Below are 23,560 nucleotides of genomic sequence, written 5' to 3' on the forward strand. Positions count from 1 at the left end.
TATCCTGGCCACTCGTAAATTGTCATTCGCAAACATTGCACATACGCTCAGTTGAACTTTACAGTTGGATCTGTTCAGTTTCTGTTCTTTTCTGGCGTGCTGATTTCTAGTTTTTTCCACTAGTTTTTGTTTTTTTTTTTGCAGGCCATTTTCGAGTTGACAATTTGAATAAAAGCCTGGATGGGTGTGCAGTGAGCATGTGCTCTTTGCTAGCAACTCGAATTCCTTTCCCCCTCTCCCCTTGCGATTTGTATTTGTGTCTGCTCTATGTGAGATGCATTGTCAGGGCATTATTTATGGCACTTTGACTGGCTCTAATGGATTGCGGATGAGCCTTTAAGTTCTTAAGTCTCGGTATTAAGTTTATTTAACTGGATTAGCTTGCTTAAATTGAAAGGAATTTTTGTGAGTTAAATGAGCTACAAGAAGAGATATTTGTTTACTAATTCTTGACCTTTTAAAGTCAATATTTTTGCAAGTCTCTTTACATTTTATTCTCATAAATTCTTCTCTAATTTAGCATACTTTAATAGAAATTTAATAGAATTTGAATAGAAAGATTTAAGGCTTAAACTTGTATGATTTTTGCTCTGCAAATTCGTATCATATATTTCACTAAGCAAATAGAGTTTCCCCTTTATTTCCACTTGACAAGTTGGCTTGCCTTTAAGCCTTTCCATTAGAGCACTGCATCTTGTGCATTTTCATAATTTTCTTTTTCGTTTGCTTTTCATCTTTTCATTTCGTTCGCTGCTGCAATCCAAACACACACAAAAGCACACACATTTTTCTGAGCTCGTTATGCACAAGAAAAATACGAAGGAGGAAAACTTGATTTGTCAACTTCTTCGCCCAACAATGCCTCGTATTTTTTTTCCTTTTCTGCAGTCCGTGTGTTTTGTATCTTAAGCCAAACAATGTCAACATTTTTGCCTGACATTTTGCCAACAAATTTTCCTTAGTGAATTTTCTTTATCATTTTGTTCATTTGTATGACATAACTCGGATGTTTTCCACTGTCATTTTGATAATATTTTCCTCGCCTTGAAGTTTCATTTCAATGTGCGTGGGAATTTCGATTTGTTGTGGCATGTGTGTTGTGTCCTGGAGACCCATAATTGAATTGCTGGAAATTATCGATCGCCTGAAAAACCCTTAGCTTTGCCCTTTACCTTTACTCTTTACTCTTTGCATTTTAAAGCGAATCTCTGGGAGAATCTCTTGTCTAACCCGCATGTAACTGTCAACTTTGCTTGAGGGCAACTTTGCCTTTGGCCTTCAAGGTGTCTCAAAACCCCCCATCCCCTCCCCTTTTTGACTCTCTGGCAGTGGAAAACTTTTGTCAAACGACTTTCGCATGCATTTTTAATGCAAAGGCCAGCTAGAAACGGGAAAAAAATAACAAAGTTGAAGCAAACAAGTTTAAACTAACTGCCTGGGTGGGTTAAGTGTGGGGTGGCCGTAGCAGCAGGTGAGTGGGTGAAAAGAGGGTGTTAAGTGGGCTGGCAGCCACCCCTTCATATTCGCTGACGCAATGCGACAGCAGGGAAAATTCACAAAAAATGGGCTACACATGGACAGCCAAAGCGAACCCTTCTCTTTTCCGTTGACCAGCAGCCAAAAAAGTATAAAAAAAGAGTGCTGTAAGCCGGGAAATTGAATTACTTTGCTTGTGCACACGCCCACTTTCCACACCTCCTCCTATTTTTCCGCCCTCCCCACCCCAAACAAACTCACATGCACACAATAATCGTTTCCGGTTGACTTTACCCCAATTATGTCAAATCAAATTGTTCACTCTCAGGCCACCGGAAAATTCAATGCAAAAAATGAAGCCCTTAACCCTTCAATGACCCCACAAAATGTGACCAAAAATCAAGAAGAATTCCAATCAAAATAATTCCCAGCGGGCGGAAATCAATAGGGGTGATTTTGAAAATGTTAAAAGGGTTCTTAACTAATTGCTTGTCCAGAAAAAAAAACTAGGTAAAAATTTCAATGAATATATGTGTGAAAAAAAATTACTTCTCTTTGCGCTTCTCAAATATCTAAGCTAACAAGCGCAAAAATTTTAAAACATTTGTATATATCTAATATAATACATTTAAAAGCACTCAAAAATTCAGGCTAAGGTTCGTTTAAGTCGTTAAAAAAATTCAAATGAAATACAATTGTTATAAAATACTTTTTAATAAGTTTTCTATTTAATCCTTCTATCTCAAGTATATTTTTCCCAGTGCACTTCTTCTTCTTTGAATTTATAGAATAATTGAAACATTAACTTTTGCAAAACGTCAGCCCATTTCTTTGTCAGAGATTTAAATTCATTTGAAAAAGGGAGACGGAGACCAGGAGTTTGAGTTCTTTAAGCATAGATGGAGATGTAGATCCGAGGAAGTGGCCTCAGGGACCGGGACATGAGCAACTCCAACTCCAAAGAGCTGGGACGACAACATCCGCATCGTCATCATCAGCGGCGGCCTCAAAGGGAAGCACTCAATTTATGCAAATCGCATGTAAATCTGTTTGAGAGCCAGAGTTTGCTGAAAGGGCAGGAGGCAGGGGGCCAAATGCAAGCTAAATTGTTTGCCATGAATGGCATCCACTGAAGGATGTTTAATACACAAACTACGAAAGTGTGAATATCCCCGGCGTTCAATGCGAATTTACAGTTTGACAGCCACTGCACGTGAATTGCCAATAAAATGGAAATGCGAAATCTAATAAAAGAAAAGCTGCGAAGGAGACGGCATATAGCCTATAGCCCAGACATATGTAAATAGATAATGGCCTGGGCTATAAAAAATAATGAACCAAGACGTGAGCGCAAGTTGGGGGGTTTTTCTGTTTCGGGGGGCGGGAAAAAGGCAAGAAATCAGGGCATCAAAGCTGAAAATGAGAAAATGCCAAAGAAAATATCTTCTAAATTGCGAATCGATGGAAAGGCATTTAAGCTGCTAAAACAACCGGAACAAAGAAACGGAAAAATAGTTAAAGGTCGTTAAATCCTGGAGGATTTAAGGCCAGACTTTAAATTTGAGAAAATGTATCTTTAAACAATAAACCCATTAAAAAATATAGTATTAAGTCATTTTTAAATTTTGTAAACATTTTAAAGTTCCTTCACCTTAAAGGGATAACCTTTGGCCATTCTCTACCCATATCATTCTTCAAAATCCAGTTTATGGCTGACTGCATTTGAAGTGCAGTAGGTAACAAGCAGCTTGGAAAAAATAAAGGAACTGGGCGAAAATAAAATAGCAAAGGCAGCGGCAATCGTGCAACAAGGACTCCCTCGATAACCAGAGGGGCGCTCTCCGTTTCTTTTTTTTTCGGTGGCCCCAGGTGATGGCATTTTCTACCCCCCTTAATCCTCGGCGCCCCTGAACTCCGCTAATGGAGTTGGCTGCTGCTTCGTTTGAGCTCAAAGTGCAGACACGTGCCGAGCTGGGCTTTTTATCCCAGTCCACGGTTCATGGGTTAACATTCGCACAGTCGCTGCGAAAATATTGCTCACACTATAGTGCTTGCTGGCAGTTGTCGTCGCCTCTTGTATTTTTCGGATGGTCGTAGTAGCACATTTCGGGGGTTCATTTTGGACCAGTGGCGGACGCACCGTGACGGATTTGCATGGCCACCGAAAACCTGAAACCACCACCTCAACCACTCACCACCCACCCAAGCCACCCCATCCCACTCGTACATCACTCAAAATGGGCATAACAAAATGCACAGGAAGAAATAAATGGTGAACCGAAATTATAAAAATCTTATAAAATTTTTTCCTTAAATAAAAACTTTTTTCTCAAGTTATTTGATTCTCAGAAATATTACATTTTATTTTTGTACAGTTTTAAAACTTATTTAAAAAAGTACCAAAAAGAGTTATGATGGTATTATTGGATTTTACTAGCTTTATAGTTTTTTAATCTCTAGAATTTTTTAGTTTCCAAAACTTATAAAAAATAAATATTAATAAATTAAATATAAATATTAAAACATTTTTTAAATATCTTAAAATATCATTACATTTTCCAAGTGTACAAAGTAGCAACCCCCTTTTTGGGAGTTTTCTACGCTGCTATCACAAGCTGCCACACGTTGGCATTTGCAACATTCAACATTTTGTTGCCATGTTGCTTATCAGCCAGGCAGGCAGTCCGTTTGTTGTTGGGGGTGGTTTTGCATAATATGCGAATGGGCAAAGTTGAGGGGTTGGGGGATGGGGCTTTAGGACCCCTGCAATCGATATGAGCGAACCCTCTGCAGTTTGCGGTAGGCACACAATTGTTTGACCAGCTAAAAAGGTGGATTTCCCCAGCGAAACCCCACTTTGAGCCTCTTCAAAAAACAACGCAAAGCCCCCAAACCAAAGTTAAATACTCGATAAGCGAGCTCTCGACCAGCCTTGTTTTCCTTTTTATTTGCCCTGTTTTTTTCGCTTATGATTTATATAGAAAATTGCCGGGTTGCCAATGACAGCCATTGATGTGAATTGAGGGTGTGTTTTTCCACCTCCTCCTGAAATTGTCACAAAATATTGCTTCCACGTATTTTGTTTCACACTTTCCCCATTTCCATTTGCATTTTCTTTTTCTTTTTTCCACTTTCTAATTTTAAACCAATTAAAGTTGTCGAAACTTGCAGCTTCCTCGAGACCCGACAATCTAATCCCGGGTTAAAAGGCTTCCCGAGAAACAAATTAATATTTATTTTCATTAAAGCTGTCGAAAGTTTTAAATTCATTTATCCAAAAATGTTCACTCTTCTTCTTGGTTTGTAGGTGGGAAAGGAAAGATTGGAAATTCAATTTCTTTTTCGTTCGCTTCCTGGGCGGTCCTTTCAGATTGACATGTTTCAGGTGCTAAGGGAAAGTTTCAGGAACAGATACGAACACAGATTTTTGCCTCTTTTTTATGGGCTTTTGTTGGCTAATGAATAAGGGAAATTTTGACATTAATGGGAAGGAGAGAGAAAAGTACAATCCTCCCCTGAAAAAGTTGTGGAAAATGTTAGAAAAATATTTAAAGCATTTAAGTATTTTCTCTAAATAAAGAAGAATTTTCAAAATATTTCTGAAAAATTTAAAGTTCAAAAAATCATCAGGTATTATTAGAAAGAATTTTAAAAATATTTATTACATCTTTTGACCACTACTTTCCATTTATTAAATTTGATATATCCCAAGTAAAACAATATCTCTGTCCGTTTAAAACCACCATTCACATTGCATGACAAAGAAAAAGGTTTTGGATTTCCATTTAACACCTTTGTGAGTAAACGAGATAAACTTACTGTGTTGGGCGGTTAGGTGTTAAAACTCCAATTCATGGCTAACATTCACTTTTACACGCAGACATCATAACTTTGTTCACGTGTGCGGTGCCCGTGCCCTCAGCAAATGTGTGCTAAAGTTAAAACTTAGCCAAATCGCATTAAATTTAATATAATTTTGTGATTATCAAATTTGCAACTCTCGCTCGTTCAGCAGCATCATCATTATCATTATCGCCATCATTTCGCTTTTGAATGCTACATCACGTTCGCCGCGCATTGTTGAATAATGAATTATCTGTCATGACAATTGTCAAGTCTTTCCAGACTCTGTGGGTGACATGGAAATTTCGCTGCAACACATTTTACTTTTTTATTTTCCCTCTTTCGCCGGGGTGTTGTAAATCAAATTTGCGACAGTTTTCCTCATTTCCTGCACACGCAAAAAACACAGAAAACAAAAAGAAAAGCGCCAGCAAAACACATAAAAATCGTAACCAAATCATTAGCAGTTCATAAACAAAACAAATTTATTATAATTTGCATACTTAAGTTGATTGCGTGATTGTTTTGTACGGTTTTTCGAGAGAGGCGCTTGATTGCTCAGTGAATGTCAAACTGTAGACTGAATTTACCTGGGAATTTAAGCTGTGAAAAATATTTGCTAAATTTTGACTTAGTTATTAAAGTCTTTTAAGTTAAGTTTAAGTTGCTCTCGTACCTTTAACATTTCCAGGAATTTTCTTAAAGCAAGTTCACAAGCTGTTTGGTATCATTTCCAAAGCAATTTCAAGAAAGAACAGACATTTTTCACACTTTTATATTAATGCATGCATGCCAGACAACTAGTTTAGTGTCAACATTGTATGAGTAATGAGGCTTAAGAGCAACTGAGCTGCCGGGAAAGAGTCGGGAAGACTTTGCCGGAAGAAGATAGGAATATAGAGATGGATAGTCACTGGCAGAAGAAGCCTTTTGTTACGGCATAAGCCAAGTCACCATCGGCAACAGCCTGGATTTACACAGAAAAAATATTTTAAAAAATAAATTATTGATAGAAATTTAAAAAAAAGATGTCAGATGGTTTTAGGTGAAAAAAAAATTATTATTAAAATTATTAGAATGTTTTTATAAAGTATAAGATATACTTAAAATTTTTTTTTTTTTAGAAAATTTTGGAATAATGGAAATACTAATATTTTTTCGAGTGCAGACGAATTCCTTTTCCTTGGTCTGCAGGCTGTGCTCCTTGCATGTGTAATCAACATTAAACTGTATTTTGTAATCAACCCACCCACACTTACGTACGCACTACACTTACGCACACACACGTACACTTGGGGAAAAGTTTGCCGGCTCAGCAAAAGCGGAAGTGAAAATGGCAAAGGACGAGTGAGAAAAATGCCGCTTGCAGGTGTCGTCCTCTTTTTCCTTTCTTTTGGCGGGTAGAAAAAAAAATGCAACTCATGCAAGATGCAAAGGTGGGGGTAAAAGGGTGGAAGGGGGGGATACGAGACCCAGAGCAAACACATTATAAAATCTATACACGCTCTAAGCGCACTTTTAACCCATTAACGCCCCCACAAAAGGCAGCCTCAGTTCTCAGTTCAGTTTCAGGCTGCTGCTGCTGGCTTAATGTTTGCCTGATGACGTGGCTGAAAGTTGTCGAAACCTGCAAACACTAAGAGAAAAACTTGAAATTGTCCTTCAAAAAGCTCAGATAAACATTTATGGATTTTAAGAAAATTTTCTATTCAATTTGGCATATTATATACAATATTAAAATATGGTTAATTCTTAAAATATTATATTTTTATATCGAAAACCTTTATAAAGGTTTAAATTTAAATTAGAAATTGTATTGCATACTTTTAGGATCATTTTAAGTGATTTTAAATCCTTCGAGATTTTAAAACTTTCTTTTATGTTTAGAAACCTTAAAAATCGAACTTAAAAATCGTATTAATTAACTTATATATTCTAACTCTAACCACCTATTTTCTCTTTGCATAAACCAGCTCCCTGAAACCCCGAACTCCTAGTACTTTCAGTTCTTCCTGAAGAAATAGTGTCAACCTGCGTTGCACACTGGGCCAGCCGATCAGATTTTTGGCCAAAAATACGTTTTTCTTTTTTAAGAAAATGACCAAATTGAGTTTGCGATCCTTTTTATAATACATTTAACTAATTTATGCCAAAGTTTCAAAGAATTCGGGCAAGTAGTTTTCTTTTACCATATTTTCAAAGTGAAAAATTCATAAAATATTGATGGAAATGAAAAAAAATTTAGAAGTCAAAGATGCTTATGTTGCTGTTCGACTTCTTTCCGAAACTTGCAGAAGGGATTATTTTCAACAAGTAAAAAATATAATATAGCTCGTATGTCTTACTTGTTTGCTAAAATAAATGTAATTGTTAATTTTTACGCTTTTTTTCAGCAAATGAGTACTTTGCTTTTCGAGTGCCTTCGAGTGCCATCCCCAAATTAGTTCATTCCTTCAAAAAAAAATTCGTTGATCAATTTACTAAAAGCGTAGCCCACCGACTCGATGCGGTTTTGCCTTAGTTGCCGGTAATTTTAGTTTTAATTGAAGGCTTAACTCAAAGTCGAGCTATTTTGAAGAGCTTTGCTAGAGAGCCCAAAAGTATGCCGTACTTTTTTCTTCAGGTTTTAGTGAACATTTGGCGTGATTTTAGTGTGACTAACATCTTAAATCTACTTTTTAAGTACACTAATCGATCATGGTATTTTCCAAACCTATATCTATCTATTTAATCAGGACTATGCAAATAAAAATGTAGCATACTTTTGTGATGACTTCAGAATATGTCAAATTAACATTAAACAAATCAAAAAACAATATTTTTAAACAATTTTTTTTACATAATTTGATTATATAAAACTTAAAAGGTAACAAGAACAAAAAAATAGAAATTTTTTTTAAATCGATTGTTTGATAAACGTTGATGTGGGAGCCTCCGAAAGTTGCACTTTTTAACGGTTCATAAATCTTAAATGACATAATATTTTTTAGTGATGTTAATTTTTTTTAGTTTGTTTTATCTCATACTTTATTGTTTTCGAAAATGAAAGAAGTGCGTCTTCTAGTTATTTTTTTAAAAATAAAAAACCGAAAAGTCCGTAAAATTTTCCGACTTTGGTCTGGATTATCTATATCATATAAAATTCCAAGAAATTTTACTTGTAGTTCGTTGGAAAGTTCAATCTTTTAAGAAAAAAACGCAAAAAAATGCATCCTTCTAACTGTCCTAGGAAAGAAATTACAGATTTTTGGCCAAAAAATTAACTTTCTGGCCCAGTGTGCGTTGGCGGCATTTTAATGCGGGCAAACCTATTCCCATTTTTCTCCGCTTTTTTAGGAATAGCCACCCCAAACCCAAAGTATTAACACCTCAGTGCCCCGTCGCTTCAGGCTTTGCATTGTCTACTGTTTCCTGCATTTTTTGTTGTCCCATTTTTTTTTTGCCCCACGAACACAAAACGTTTTATCGTCTGTGCATAATACATTTTGTCTAAGCTCCATGGTTGTTCTTATTTTGTAGCTGTTGCTGCGTATTTTTCTTATGCAATATATATATATATATTATTTCTTTTTTTGGGCTATGAAGTTATTGACATGTGGTAGGAAGTACTGGCAGTATATTTTCCAAGACGATGAATCCGAAAGCCTCTATCTCCGCCCCTTTCGCATTAGCAACACTTGGCTTAACTTGGTTTGCAATTTTTTCTATTTTGAGTCAACCGGTAACTGATGTCGTTATGCAATCTATATAGATATAAACCATACTGCAGTCTTTTCAGACATTTTCTTGTGTAACAGCTGCTCGTTCAGTGGCTCTCAAACTTTTAGCCTTCCCCACAAAAGCTTGCTACACTTTTTCCCAACATTTTTGCTGTTTGGAAACTTTGACCATATTTTCATTTTCCATTTTTTTCTGCTTCGGCTGCTGAGGGAGAACAGACTGCACTCTCAGCTTGTCTCCTTTTGTAATTATTTTAAAAGCGCAACTTGTGCACGTAACGACATTTGTGGCAACCTAAAATACAAAAAAAAGACACAAAGAAAAGCCAGAGGAGTCAGCGATTGCCATTTTAAGAGAACATAAACAAAAGCATTCTGCTAAAGTTGTTTGGCGAAAAAAAGAAAAACTTGGTGTGGGTGAGTGCGTGACTGGGTGGCAAGGAAACTTGAGAACAGTGGGTTGAAATCTACGGAAAAACAAAAAGAATACGCATTTCAAGGACGGCAGAAGAAGCCCAAAACTTAATTAGATAAATTCCTTTTAATGATTCATGGATTTCGCGGAATGTTCAGCCATTTTCATTCATTGAAATTATTATTTGGAGTTCGCAACCCCCCGAAAAAAATGCACTTTATATGGGACGAGAATCTACATTCTCATATCTTTTGGAAAGGCAAGTAATCTCATAAAGAATCTGCACCTAGAGGAACTTTTTCGGCGACGTTTGCCGTCTGCGCCAAGTCAAGTGGAGGATACCCTTTCCCCACAGATTTTCCTCCTTCTTTTCCCTTTCAGGCTGCCAAGTTTCCCCCTAAACCAGGCCAAACACTTAAACACTCCCCCTACTCCTGAGCCGCCCACTTATCAGACTTCATATTTACAAACTTCAACCAAAATGATATAGAGCGCGGGGAAGTAGAAAATGTGCACAGTGAAAAATAGCATTAAAATGTATAATTTATTGTTCAGTTCAACAAACAAAATATTAGAAAATTTAAATATCAAAATATGTGTCTTAAATTGTGCAGTGCATTATGAATAGCTGTCTGTCTGTGTAAATTCATCTCACTTTTGGGTTAAACTCCTATTTGAAATATTTTATTTTTTTATGAAGTGTTTAAATAATTGAGAATTAGCTGAATATACATACATTTAAAAAAAGGTTTATATTAAATTATTATTTAATTACATCAATGTAAAATTTTGTTATTATTAGATTATAAGCCAAATTTTTTCTTGGTGCCTTGAAAGAGTTGCCTTATATTTTGAAAAGCCAAGTGCTCAATGGACTCGGAAGTAGTAGTGGAGTCTGGGTAAATGCGAAGTTCGGAGTCTACACAAAAAAACTTCCGGCGCCGCGGGCCATTAGCTGAAGACCCTAGAGGCCACTTCGAGGCGCGGAGATACAGATAGGAAAATATACTATATATATCTATAGAGAGACGGAGATGGTAGACTGAAAAAAGTCAGCGACTTGATAATGATAATGAGTGAAAACGTTGATTATCCCGGCTAGAAATGCTCCCCGCTGATTGTTATGCAAAGGAGCAAATTAAATTGCTGCAAAAATGTTTGCCAACGGGGGAAAAGTCCTTCCCCTTTCTCAACCCTTTTCAAGCATATTTTGTGCATTTAAAATATGCGTAAGTAGACGAAAGTCGGAGTCAAGTTGAAGTTGAAGTACAAGTTGAAGGCTTCCACAAATGAAATCCTAGAGCAGCATGCTCATCTGCCAAGTTAACAGACAGTAAGAGGGAGCTATTATAATTCCCATCCAGCATTGGGAATATACAGGGAATAGTGTCTCAAGTAGAGCGGCAATTGTGTCTGCTGAACAATTTTCCTTGGCTTTTACCCCTCTGCTTTTCCACTGCTCCATTCAAGTTTTGTGAACAATTTCAATTTGCCTCGAATAAAACTGGCTAAATATTTTCTTAATTATTTCCTGCTGACATTTTGATGACTTGAACACGAACGATGAGTCGCATTTAACACTCAATTACACTTGGGGAATTTTCAATAATTTTCCATAACATTTCATCTTTGATTTTTTGGCAGCCGGAGAAGCTCAGACAAGTTGCCTTTATTTTCCACTTTTTTCCCCCGCTGAAAAGCAATCTCTTTTGCAATTTATTCACAGTTTTATTATGATTATCTCAAGCCAGCGAGAGCGCATTTCGTATTTATGAGTTTTAAATTAAATGCAATCTCGAGGATTGTTCTCTGCCTTCCGGCTCCTCAAATATTTATTGATTTTTGTCAAAAAGGCTTGGTTCTTTTTCCTTATTTGTTATGGGTTAGGATAAGTTTGCCACAAGGCCTCTGACAATTTTTGCAAAACGGTTTAGTGGCAAGAGGATGGGGAAATTTACTTTCCCAAGAAACATGGAGTTGGCAAGTGTAGAAAAGTTGGCCTTATTGAGCCTTCAATTTGGCCATGTCCTGGTGCAATGTTTGGCTTAAATATTTTATTTGCCAATGGATATCCTTTTCAGACCCCAAATGTTGCGTGTTCAATTGACAGGAATTGGATAAAGTTCTCTGAAGGGCTGAAGCTTTTCGAAAAGTCGAAGAATAAATACTCTTTAAAATGGTTTAAATAAAAATAAGAATAAAATGTTTATATTATTTATTTATTTAAAAAAAATATAAATAAAAAATGGGAAATAAATATAAATAGAATTTTTTATTTCTATTAAAAATAATAATGGAAAATAAATGGCTTTTCTGTGAGCTTTTCTTTTGTTATAACCTGAAATCCTAATAACTTTGTAGGGTATTCACAGAAGTTTGCGCCTTTTCGATGTCGGGTATTTGAACCTTCTGCCAGTTGTTGTGTCGCCAAATTCAAATCCTCCCTCCTGGTAAATCCTCCTTATATCGCCGGCAGGCCTGTCTGATTGTCTGGCTGTCTAACTCCATATTACCCTCACTCCTTTTCCCTGCAAAAATGTCCCGGAGAAGTGTTAACTTGTTTGGCCAAGATTTACAAGTCGTCGTCGTTGATTTATTTTGCTCACCTTTTTCTACGAAAGCCTCGGGGCTTCGCCAACTGAACTCCAATTCAAATTCAGCTGACAAAAGCATAAATCGGTTTCTGGCAACTGACTTAAGCTCACAACTCACTTTGATCTGCGAATAGAAAACGATGATAAAAGCTTGTTGTAATTTTCAATTTCTGTCAAAAAGAATCAACTTGAAACGGAGGCGACAGGACACCTTGGGAAAACCACTTAACCGCACTTAATGCCACAAACAATTTTACAATTTCAACTGTCTGCCGTCTGTGGTACCTCACCCGAAAATTCTCCACTTAAGTGCCTCGGTACATGGCTCTTTTTACAGTCATTAAAGTTAATTGTGTAGTGAAGAAAATTGTGGGAAAAGGAGCAACAACTATGAAGGCACAGGGAAAAATATATTTTTAAAGGGATTTTAGAAAATAGATAGCCTTTAAAATAAAATGAATATAACAATAATATTTTTAAATAATAATTTACAATGTGAATAATTAAGTAATAATTTCTGAAGAGATAGCAAAGCTATTTTCATCATAAATTATTTTTATATTGAGACATTCTATAAAAATTCAATTCTTAATAAATTGACTAATTGATTGGTAATTTTTTATTATTATTTAATATTTGTTTATAATTTTTTTTCGTGTAACCACACCTGCAATGGTTGAGTGGTTGACATTTCTGCGGTGCGCCGCCGAAAACTGAGCTCCTTAAATCCTTCGAATCCATAAATTACCACACGCCTCGGCTGCAAAAATTATTTTTAATTAATAATAAGTTTTAAGTGCGTTGGCAGGGCAACCTGTGCGCGCCTGCCCACCTAAGTTGATAACTCCCTCCCCCTGATTTTCCTGACTCCCCTGAACTTTGTGTAATTCAATGCCTTTGCCTTTGCTTTCCTCGCTCTCTCGTTAATATTGTTGTTTTTTCCAGGGCGTCTGTCTCATTTTCGTTCTTTGTCGTTTTTGTTGGTGCGGCAGCGCGTCTATTAATTAAATTAAAAAGTTCACAGCCATCGTTGTCTCGCGGATGCCCCTTTCCATTCACACTTCTCATCAGCTCATCAGCATGCAAACTATGCTGGGGAAAAAAAAATTATAATAAAATTGAGAACATGGAGAATTAATTGAAATGGCAGGGTGATACAGTTTGAGAGCGGTTCTAGAGTTTTACAGGCCCGAAAAGTTTGCTTTTGAAACTCTTTTTTTTTAATATCTCTGCAATTAACAGAGTGGGAAAAGTAAAAAAATCGTATGTAGCTCAGAAAATAAATTACCAGGCTTTATTTAACAAATACTTAGTAATAAATTTATTTTTGATTAAATAAAAGGGGTTTAAAGTAATTCAAAGACTTTAAAAGCTTTTAATGTTCATTAAAAAATAGACAACCCGCCATGTAAACATCTTTCTTTTGTTCTCGAAATGCAAATTATTTAAACAATTAACCAACCCGTCTGGCCAACTGATTCAATTGAACTCGGCAGACTGATCAGCCGACAGCCCTTTTTGCCCCTGGCAACCAGTAGTTTAAAGTTTAAACAGTTCATTGGACGCTTGGACTTGTTTTTATTTTTATTTTATATTTTTTCCACCCGTTGTTTCCCTGTTTTTATTTTTTTCACATTCCGCTCGACAATTATGCATTATTTACAAAAGTTAATTGCCGACGCGCAACAGCATTGTTCAACAAGGGCCACGCCCACTTGGAGGAGGGCAATTAACAACATTATTGACTCTGTTCGCCGGCACATTGGGCAAAATGGTTGAAAAAAGGGAGGAGGACCCACAAGCGGCACTTTGAAATGCTAATGAAATTGCCTTTTAAAGCAGAAGCTGCAAGCTGAAAAATGAAAAATGAAGTAGAGAAACAGCAGCTGAAAATGTCGTGTCCTCGGGTACACTTTTCTTCCTTTTTTGCTTAATTGATAAATTGATTAAATTGCAAAAAAAGCCTTAATTGCACAACCACATCACAGTGCAATCTCTCTTGAAATTTAACATTTCATTTGACTCGGCAAATTGCATTGCCCGCTGTTTCCATTGTCCCCTTGATTTTCCTTTTCCAAAGGAGAAGAGCTTCGTTAATGCGATGTATTTTGTCAGCATTTGAAGTGTCACATCAGCTCCGGATCCCGAATTCCAAATTCCGGATTCAATTGGATTTAAGCTTTGTCTGCTCCTTTCGACTGCGGTGGCCAATTTGAGGGATAATTTACTGATTTCGTCTATTGTCTGCGTTGCCCACTGCGTTAGTTAGTACTGGCCAGCGGTTTGAGTGGGCTCTAATCCTGAAAAAGCGATTTTGTAGTCACACAGGAAAAAATAAGAGAAAAAAGAGGTAAATGAAGTGGGCATTATATAAAAGGGATATATGAAAGGTGTCTTTTTGTAGTGAAAACCAGAATATTTTGGTAATTGTTTTAAATTAATATGAATTATTTTTTAAAGTGTAGAAACCTTAAGTTAAAAGTAGAAATTATAGGATTTTATTCTTGTTCTTGTCAACTAACTGAAATTATTTATATATATTTCTATATTTCATCGCTGTTCTTTAAATTTCAATAAATTTTTTTTTTGTACTGAATTTAATTATTTAATTATTTAAATTTTAAAATTTTTTTTAAGTATACAGATACACATCCATCTTATAGTGCAAAACTTATCGCATCAAATTCCAGGAAATGCTTAAGCCCTAACCATTTGATTACCCATTCGTTCGTCATAATCATTGGACGCTTTGAGTTCGAACCCGTTTTATGGTTATCTAAGGTTTGGCAATCCTTTGCCAGCTCAACACTTTCTCAGTTTCGGAAGTTATCCGGGGGGCTTTTAAGGTTTTAGTACCCGTTAAGTCCTTTGGGATAAAAGTAGAAACGAATTCCATGTGCCCAAGGCTTGATAGGTTTTTGTTCCCGTTCGTGCCCTCTCTTTCTAGCCATATATCTTTGTTCTGCTCTGACATGCACCCATCTCTTTTCCTCTCTCTTTCTCTCCAGGATCCTTGCAAATTTATTGCGTTTACTCGATGAAGTTTTCCGCACTTTTTCTTCGTTTCTGCTGGCCTTTTTCCTTTTGTGGCTTTGCTTTGATTTAATTTGGCTGGCCGCCGCTGCTGTTGCTGCTATCTCTATCCTTCTAGTTGTTCCCGTCTCTTTTTCCCCGCCTGCAATTTGCGAGCTTTGTTCAATTGGCTTTTCTGGTGTCCTGCTGCCAATGTCCAAGTTCGAGTTTTGTGTTCTCGCCTTGTCCTGTCACTCATGCGTCAGCGGTATTTGTTTGGTTGTTGGCGTTTAAATCACCCGGGGTCCCTAAAGCATGGAGAACTTTTTAAAGTTGAGATAGACGGGTATTTCCTTTTGGCAGCGTAGCCAACTTGCCGCCTGCCACATAATGTGGATTTCATATTTTTGGGCTGGCGATCCAACCAAAAAGAGTGTGTGGTTCATAGATTTCGGGGGAAGGAAGAACATAACCAGAGTTGATGTAATGCTGTGTGGCATTTTGGGTTTTTGCGGTCGAATTGCATAATGTGCATACAGCTGTGGATAAATTAATAGCCAATAAATATAAATATAAATGTAAATCAATTAAATAAGTGTCTAAAAGTTTGCAATACAATACAGAACTTCGTCTCCGGACTTTAAATATTTTATTGCATACTTTTTGACACCTTTAGGAAATCTTTTAGAGTCCCAATGATTTTTTCGGAACAAACCCTAAAATATATTTTTGTTTCTATTACTTTGACCTGTACTGTTGATTCCCCCGCTTTTCAAAAAATCAGCCAACTCCCCTTTGGTTTGTAATTTATGTTGAACATATTTTATTGATTACATTTCCCTGCTCCAGCATTTCCAACTCCGACTTTGGCCACTTTTCCGGCGTGTTTTGGCACAACTTTACGAGATTTTCTTTTCGCCCCCCGAAAGATGATTTTTGGGGGACATTTCGCAATGCATTCTGGACTTCTGTACTCCCCAGTCTCATTCGACCGTTGACTTGCGAAATAAATTGCTTATTTGTAGCGACGATTTGCGGTAATTTTGTGATTTGTGGTGGGTGACATCATTCTCTTTTCGCCACAAGGGTGGAACTCCTCTTGTGTTTTAGTCTCTCCCTTGGGTTGCATATTTGCCCTGGCTATTAATTAAACATATTTGCTGCTCTGACTGGCAGCTTATGGCTTGCCATAATTTATTTTTGCCTTCCGCCAGATGATGACCATTAGTAAAGTACATGAAGAAATGGTCAAAGAAATCTGAAAGAATTTGATGAGAAATCTAAGCTTTTTTCTGGCTGGTACGCTGCTCACTCTGCTTGATTAGAATTTATTGACTTTTGGCCAGGGAAATCCTCTTGGATTTTTTCTTCTCCATCTCCCCTTTTTTTGGGCAACACGCCCACTTGTATGCATATCGTTAGCAAATTGCAGGCTCACCAGGACACCCGAAAAAAAAGATTTGCGAGTGTGTGTTGGCGGTAAGCTAATATCCAACCAATTTCCGTTTGACTCGTTTCGCGTTTTCTTCTGGTTTTTTGGTTAGTGTTTTTTTTTCTGTCAAGGGGATACATTCAGACCAGGTAAACGTGGCCAACATGGCCCTGCTGCTGGTTCTGCCTTTTGTGTTTCCGTTTTAGAAATTGGAAGGCAAAAAGCGCCGCGTACCGCCTCTCCAGTGTCCTTCCTGATTTTACCCCGTTTCGTGTCCTTTTTTTTCTTTTTCGGTGCTGCCATATAAATTTGTACAAAAGCTTAGGCAATTTTTTGGCCTTTTGTTTGCCAGTAGCTTCGTCGTCGTCCTCGTCGTCGATTCATTTGCATATTCGGCACATTCAAAATACCCTCGATATTTGCCCTGAACACCCTCTGATATAAAAACCCCTGACCATTTATCCTCATTCTCCTTTTTATGAGCTGTGACTATTAGTGGTGTTGGGCTTAAGCCGGTTTTAAAGGGTTTTCCACAGAAATTACTAAAGAAAATATTTTATTTTTAAAATAAAAATATTTAATAGGATTATGTACCTACGTATTATTATTCAAATATTCTACTACATTAGGTAGCAAAGGAAAAATGTTAAATAAAATATAGTACTGCTATAAGGTGCCAAAATAATATTTTTATTAAATCTTCTTAAAATAAACCCCTAAAAAAGAATTCCCAAATAAAAGCAGCTCCTATTTTAGTTATTTTTCTTTTGTGGCAAAGGTTAATTTTATAAATTTGTCATTTGGGCTTCAAGTTGATTGGAAGGAAACGTAAACATTGTGAAGCAAATGTCATTTTCAGGGCAAGGAGTCACGAAGAGAGGACCACAATCCTGTGGCTTCACAGCCACAGACCACAAAGAGCTTGGCATATTGACCCGAAAAAAGAGGGAGGCTGTCCAGTAGGCGTTGATTGGCATTCCGAAAACCGAAAACCCTGCTCCTCCTTCTTTTTCCTCACCTCTCACCTATAGTTAACTGTCAAAGCTAATGGCTCGAAGGGTACAAAACTGTAAAGTGAAGTGTTTCGTTGGGTGGGGCCGAAAAACTGAAGTGGCTTTTCCTGCCACTCGAGCGTTTATGGATATTGACATCTCAATGGTCGTGGTCCTGTAATTTAATTAGGGCAGAGTTTTCCCCGGAGAACCTGAAGAGAACTCGAACTCAAACTCGAACTAAACTGTGGCTTTTCCTTTGTTTCCCTCTCTCCTTGCAGCAATTTCCCGCGAAGATGGCGACGAGTCGACGCACCATCATCACCACCACCATCACCGCGGTGGACATGGCGGGCACCACAATCACGGTAACAAAGTTCCATACAACGGCTACAATTCGGAGGAATACTTGGACCGACTCGAACCGAATGGCAATATACCCGCTGACAAGAGTAATTGCAGATATGGAGGTGAGTTCACACGATTTTCTTATATTTAATGTTCAGAAAAGAGGGTTCTTAAAATCTAATAAATTAATTTGTAAAGGAATTTTTGGGATTATCTAAAACTTTAATATTAAATAATATTCTATAACATGGGCTATCTAATATCATACATATTTTCTTTCTTTAAGATTTAAAAAATATACTTTCTTTTATTTCATAGTTCTAGTTTTTCTATAAATGTAAGCGAATTTAAGCCTCGAATTGGCTCATTCATAAGGCTTTGCGTAATTTATCGCCCTGCTTGTGCAATAATCTCTCATTTAAGCTGCCCTCCTCCAGCGAAACTAATTTAATGATAAGATGCCAAGAGCCTCACTCTCCGATTTTCGCAGCCCCAAACTGACTGGCAATAATTTATATGCCTCCATCTTGTGTGAGCAGCGTGTCTAATTATGGAAGCAAGTTACAGTTTCCCGGTCCCCAGCTTTTTCTTTTTCCCTTGGTGCAACTGGGAATTCCCTTGCTTCGATTTAACATACATTTTTACACAGAGGAAAAACTAACAAAAATATGATATATTTTCTTAAGGACAATCTTAATTAAATCCTAATTATAAATTTCATGGGAAAAAAGTTACTTTTTATATTTTCATGCTTTGGTTTTATTTTTTTAAAATTTTAGTTCATTTTCCTTACATAACCTTTACAATTTTCCCCAGTGTACCTCTGTCCTTCAGCAATTTATCAAATTTTTGTCTCATTTAGCTAATGCAAACAAGTTTTTTCTGTTCCATTTCGCCGTTTGAGCTTATCTAAGCGAAAATGTTCCCCCGATAAGCGAGGCCCTCTGTCATCATTTTGCTCGCTACTGTGTTTCTCATAATTGTAAATTGCAATTTTATGCAAACAATGGGCGGTGGTTGTGAGGGGGGTTGTTCTGCAAAAAGTGAGGTAGCCTCGCAGACTCGTTGACATTGCCGATAAGCCTGTGAATGTAATGGCTTCATTTGTTGCTCTCGTGCACTTGAAGCTGTTGCTCCTTGTTATTGTCCTTGTAAAGCGGGGCACTCAACTCGAATGTACTCCCTTTTTACACCTCCTTGTAGATATATATATATCCTTTGTCTTCCCAATGTCTAGGCCTTTCGGAATCGGGCCATAAAACAACGGAAATGGAAATATTAACAAGCAAGTGCACAGCAACAAGGGAATTATTCATAACCAAATGGAAATTGTGCATGCTCCATATATCTTTCCCGGGGTTTTAAACTCAATGCCCATTATTACTGTTTCACTGCCGATGGAGGAGCATTTTCCATTTTCCCACCCATCCGTCTGTTTCTGTTTTTCCTTCAAGCTGACATTGAATTCCTTCGGTAGGTTGCCTTGGATTATTGTGGAACAAAGTCGTTAAACTATTTCTGTGAAAGGGAAATGCATTTAGGGGCGGGGGGAAAGTGTTTATGGGATGTCATGACACGAATGTTTTTAGTTTGCCAGGTATTTACCGAGTTGGCAAACAATTTTAAACGATTTTATCAGTCTTTAAAGTGGGCAAATTGAAAAAGAAGTTTGGCTTTAAATATAAACTGAAAAATATTGTATCTTTTGGGTAACTAAATATTTTAAAATTAAAAGAAAATATTTTTTTTAAATTCTTATACAAATTTCCCTTTAATAATATTATTTTTCCTTGGTAACTATTTTAAATTCCTAGAATAAATAGAAACACTTGCCAACTATTTTGTCATAATTCCGAGAACTATCGGTGCAAACTTTTTAATTCCCTTATCCATCCAAATCAATTCTGTAAAAGTTTTTTTAAGCCACCCACTGCCCACGCAATCATAAAGTTGTATAACGCACAATAAATTACAGAGTTGTGAAAGGCAGCAGAGGAAATTCCACACAGTTAGCAGAGAACATTCTCCCTTTTCCCCTAGAATTTCCTCCCTTTCCCATCAGCAAAAAGCAATTTCAGTTTTTCATGCTGTTCCCATTTTTTTTTTGCTGTTCTGATTACATGATTTATAAGTTATCTTCAGCAAAAAACAACAAAAATGCTGTTTGCCATTAGAGGGGGAGGAAAACTGGGAGAGGATATGAACAATTTATGTTCAACGCTTTCGCAAAAGATTATTGTTTATATGCGCAAATTATGCGAACATGGGCTGTGTGTAAAATTGCGAAAAACATATTGGCCAAAAGAATTCGCAATAAAACTGTTTTAAAAGCAACCCCCTTAAAAAAGATGGTAAATCATGTTTTACAATTATGAGCATACAGAATAAATTTAATTTGCCAAGGAAAATGAGAACGAAGAGTCTTTAAATTCGGTGATAAATTGTGGGAAGCTGGGATTCTCTTTTTAAAGGCGCATAATTCCACCTGTAAGCTACTTTTATGGGGTGAAAGAAAAAAAGGAAGAAGGAAGGACCCTCTTCTTGTATAAACTCTACTCAACTTGCGCATAAATCCTTTTAACGCTTTATTTGGCTTCTGACGCGCTTTTCTTTGCCCCGTTTTCCTCCTTTTGAGCCATTGTTTGTTTTTATTTTGTACTTTGACTCGCAGAGGAGATCCTGTGCGTTTGTTTGTTTTTAATGTCGCTTGGGGTTCCTCATCCTATTTCTTTCTTAACCACCCTTTTTTCGCATCTTGGGCAACTGTCTGTGATTTAAATTTATTGGCAAAATACTTAAAGTAAATCTTTTTGTTTCACTTTGCTTTTTGTGTACGTGTCTTAGGGAGGGTGTTCGTATTTTTTTTAACAACCCTTTGACAATTTTCGGTCTGGTTTTTTAGTTCCTTCCACGTCTATTAGGGGTCTTTCTTGCGGTTCATTTTAAAATTCTAACTGGCAGCCGCAACCGGAATCCCTGCACAGAATTTACCCAGCGACGCCTTGCGGTTTAGGCAGCGTCTTTCTTGTGGCTTCCAAAAGAACACCCAACCACCCATCCACCCTCCACCACCCACTCACCCCTTTTTGAGGTCATAACCTCCACCCCCTGTCAGAATCGTTGCAGTTTATTAACGAAGCAAAAACATGTCGCCTTCTCGCTGACTTGTTTTTTCCGCCGCATTTGAAAACCATTCTCTTCCTCTTCTCAGCTTTTAATGATTTAGGTTATTTTTTTGTTGGTTGGAAAATTCTCTTGGTTTTCCTTTGGTTTCTCCCTTTCTTTCTGTCTTTGATGTCATTCTGCGTGAGACAATTTTTTGGCGGTTTTCGGTCGTTTTTTGGTTGGGCTAATGAAGCGACTTATGCAATGACATGGAAAATTTGCGGTCCGCATTTTTCTCTCCGTTTGATTTTTCTCTTCCCCTTTTTTCGAGTGTTTTTCCGGCCACTACACAGCATTTGCATGACGTCTGCTGGAGGAAAATGAGTTGTGTGAAAATGGGTGTAAAAAGAAAGGAGTGTGAGCTTATCAAAAGGCCAAAGGCTTTTTTTTAGCTTTGATAAATGAAAAGTTTGCTAATTGGCTTGTTTAAAAAGAGCTGCCACAGAGGATAACTGTGGCAAATGCCAAAGTATAACGACTCTTTGAGCCGCAAACTCAATTCATTAGCCGAGCATAGGGGTTGCCAACTTGATTTATGTTTTATTGAAGTTTTAGATGAACACAAAGTTGAGAATTAATTCTTACTGGTGAAAAAACAAAGTATAACATTATAAAAATTCAAACACGGTTTCTTATAATAAAAATTCTATTTTTAAACTATACAATTAATTTAAGCTGCCAACTTAATTTTGGGTAGAGTTTCCACTTTGATTTGTGAAATTGCTGCCCACTTGCTAACTGAGGAAGCTGTTTGGGGCTACCATTTTATTTTCTTGAACGTCTTTAAGTTTCAAGAACTATAAAAAACGATATCAAAATAACTTTTTTTTAAGATGCTGCATAAATTTAAAGCCCTAGAATAGCTCTCTCTTTCCGCCACCATAAACTCAAAAGTCATGTCTATAAATAGTCACCCAATTTCTCTTTTTTTTGCCACACACCCCCTTCTTAACTAATGCAATCAATTTTCTTTGAAAACTTTGTCTGCCCAACTAAGCAAAGTGAAAGCTTTATAATAATCCAAAGGCGAGAGCCACGCCCCTCCAACTTTTGGCTTACCACTGGCAATTTTCGCCATTGTCCTTTTCGCCTCATACAACCCCTCCTTCCGTTTGACGATGGAAAAAAAAAAAATGAAAATTGTCCAGAAAATATCTTTGACAATTCACCGCTTTATGCATACTAAGCTCATTATGGCCAACTTGAAGCACAGAGAACATCCTTTTTTATTTCTCTACTTTTTTTTCGTCTTTATTATTATTCCTTAACCGAAGGGCGGGTCTTGAAAATGTGCTGGAAAACTTTTTAATAGTGCCCAGACATCATCCTCCCCCCGTTGGTTTGATGAGCATTTCTATTTTATTGCATCTTGCTGTGTGGCTAACAATGCCCCATGGGCAGTGCCACGCCCCCTTGACCAAGAAAGTGGCACAATATTAAAATTCTCGCTTGTCATTATAAATTCCTTGGCCAACACGGCTAGATATAATAAAAAAAATAATAATGGCCGAACAAACAACAAAAATGGACAAGAGAGCCTTAAAGGTTTTACTTCTTTTAGTTGTTAATGCGATGAAGATGCACAGCGAGAAAATATCTATAAAAATTATGTGATTTTAAAAAAAAAATATTATAATGTCTCATAATAATAATAAAATTTTACTTTGTGTGTAATACACACTGTGTATCTTTGAATGGGATCATGAGAATTAGGATAACTTGAGGCCATTTGTGTTGCAATCAACGCGCATTTTGACTGACAGCTGAAGTATCCATAACGTCATCGAAGGACCTCGGGTCATAAACCCCTCAACCCACAACCCAAACCCCAAAAACAGAATTAGGATTCATAATATGACAAAGTGGTTCGGGTTGGGTGGTTGGGGGATGTATGCTTTTCTGGGTTGGGGGAATTTTGCTTTTGGGTGGTAGCCAAATTGTAACTAAAGGTTCTCCTGTCTGTCTGTGTGTGTGTGGTGTGTGCCAACCGATATCCTTGAAACACATTCACTGCATAGGTGTGCGTAAATTATAAGCAACTTGCAAATGTGGTTGTCCACATAGATAAGCCTACAAACACACTGGCAGGCTCGCACACTCATACATTTGGGTATTGGTCCACAGGGAAAAGCCGGCCGACACTCGACTTCTATATCCCTGCAGTGGGAGAAAAATACGGCGAAAGGAAATAATATTTAAATTAAGATTTTCAGCATGAAATCAAATTTTTTCAGCAACTTTTATTTAAACTGAATTGTATTTATGGTAGATTAGTTAAATTTTATAATTAAATCCAAAGGAATTTAACAGATAGGTTTTACAATTTTTAATAAATATTCAGGAATAAATATAAATATTTAGAGTTCTGCAACAAGAATGATCTTCTAATCAGCTGAATTAGAACTTCAAATAAAATAAAGGCACGTATTTTAGTTTTCAGATTTGCAGAAACTTTGAAGACCTTTCCATCAACTTTTACCGAACTTCTGACTCAAAACTAGAAGAATACAAAATAAAATGGGTTTTAAAATACTTCATAGATAATTACAAAATTATTTTTTAAT

General features: G+C 36.9%; 1 protein-coding gene across 6 annotated transcripts in view; it reads left to right on the plus strand.

Moving 5' to 3' along the window:
* Positions 1-23,560, plus strand: part of Eip63E (cyclin dependent kinase Eip63E) — a 109,538-nt gene that overhangs the window by 57,879 nt on the left and 28,099 nt on the right. For all 6 annotated transcript variants that reach the window (XM_070214455.1, XM_070214457.1, XM_070214456.1 and 3 more), the window contains one exon: positions 17,765-17,953. In XM_070214455.1, the coding sequence (XP_070070556.1) occupies positions 17,765-17,953 (189 nt within the window). The remainder of the gene's footprint in view (positions 1-17,764; positions 17,954-23,560) is intronic.

This window comes from Drosophila takahashii, chromosome 3L (assembly GCF_030179915.1).
Source record: "Drosophila takahashii strain IR98-3 E-12201 chromosome 3L, DtakHiC1v2, whole genome shotgun sequence".
NCBI lineage: Eukaryota > Metazoa > Arthropoda > Insecta > Diptera > Drosophilidae > Drosophila > Drosophila takahashii.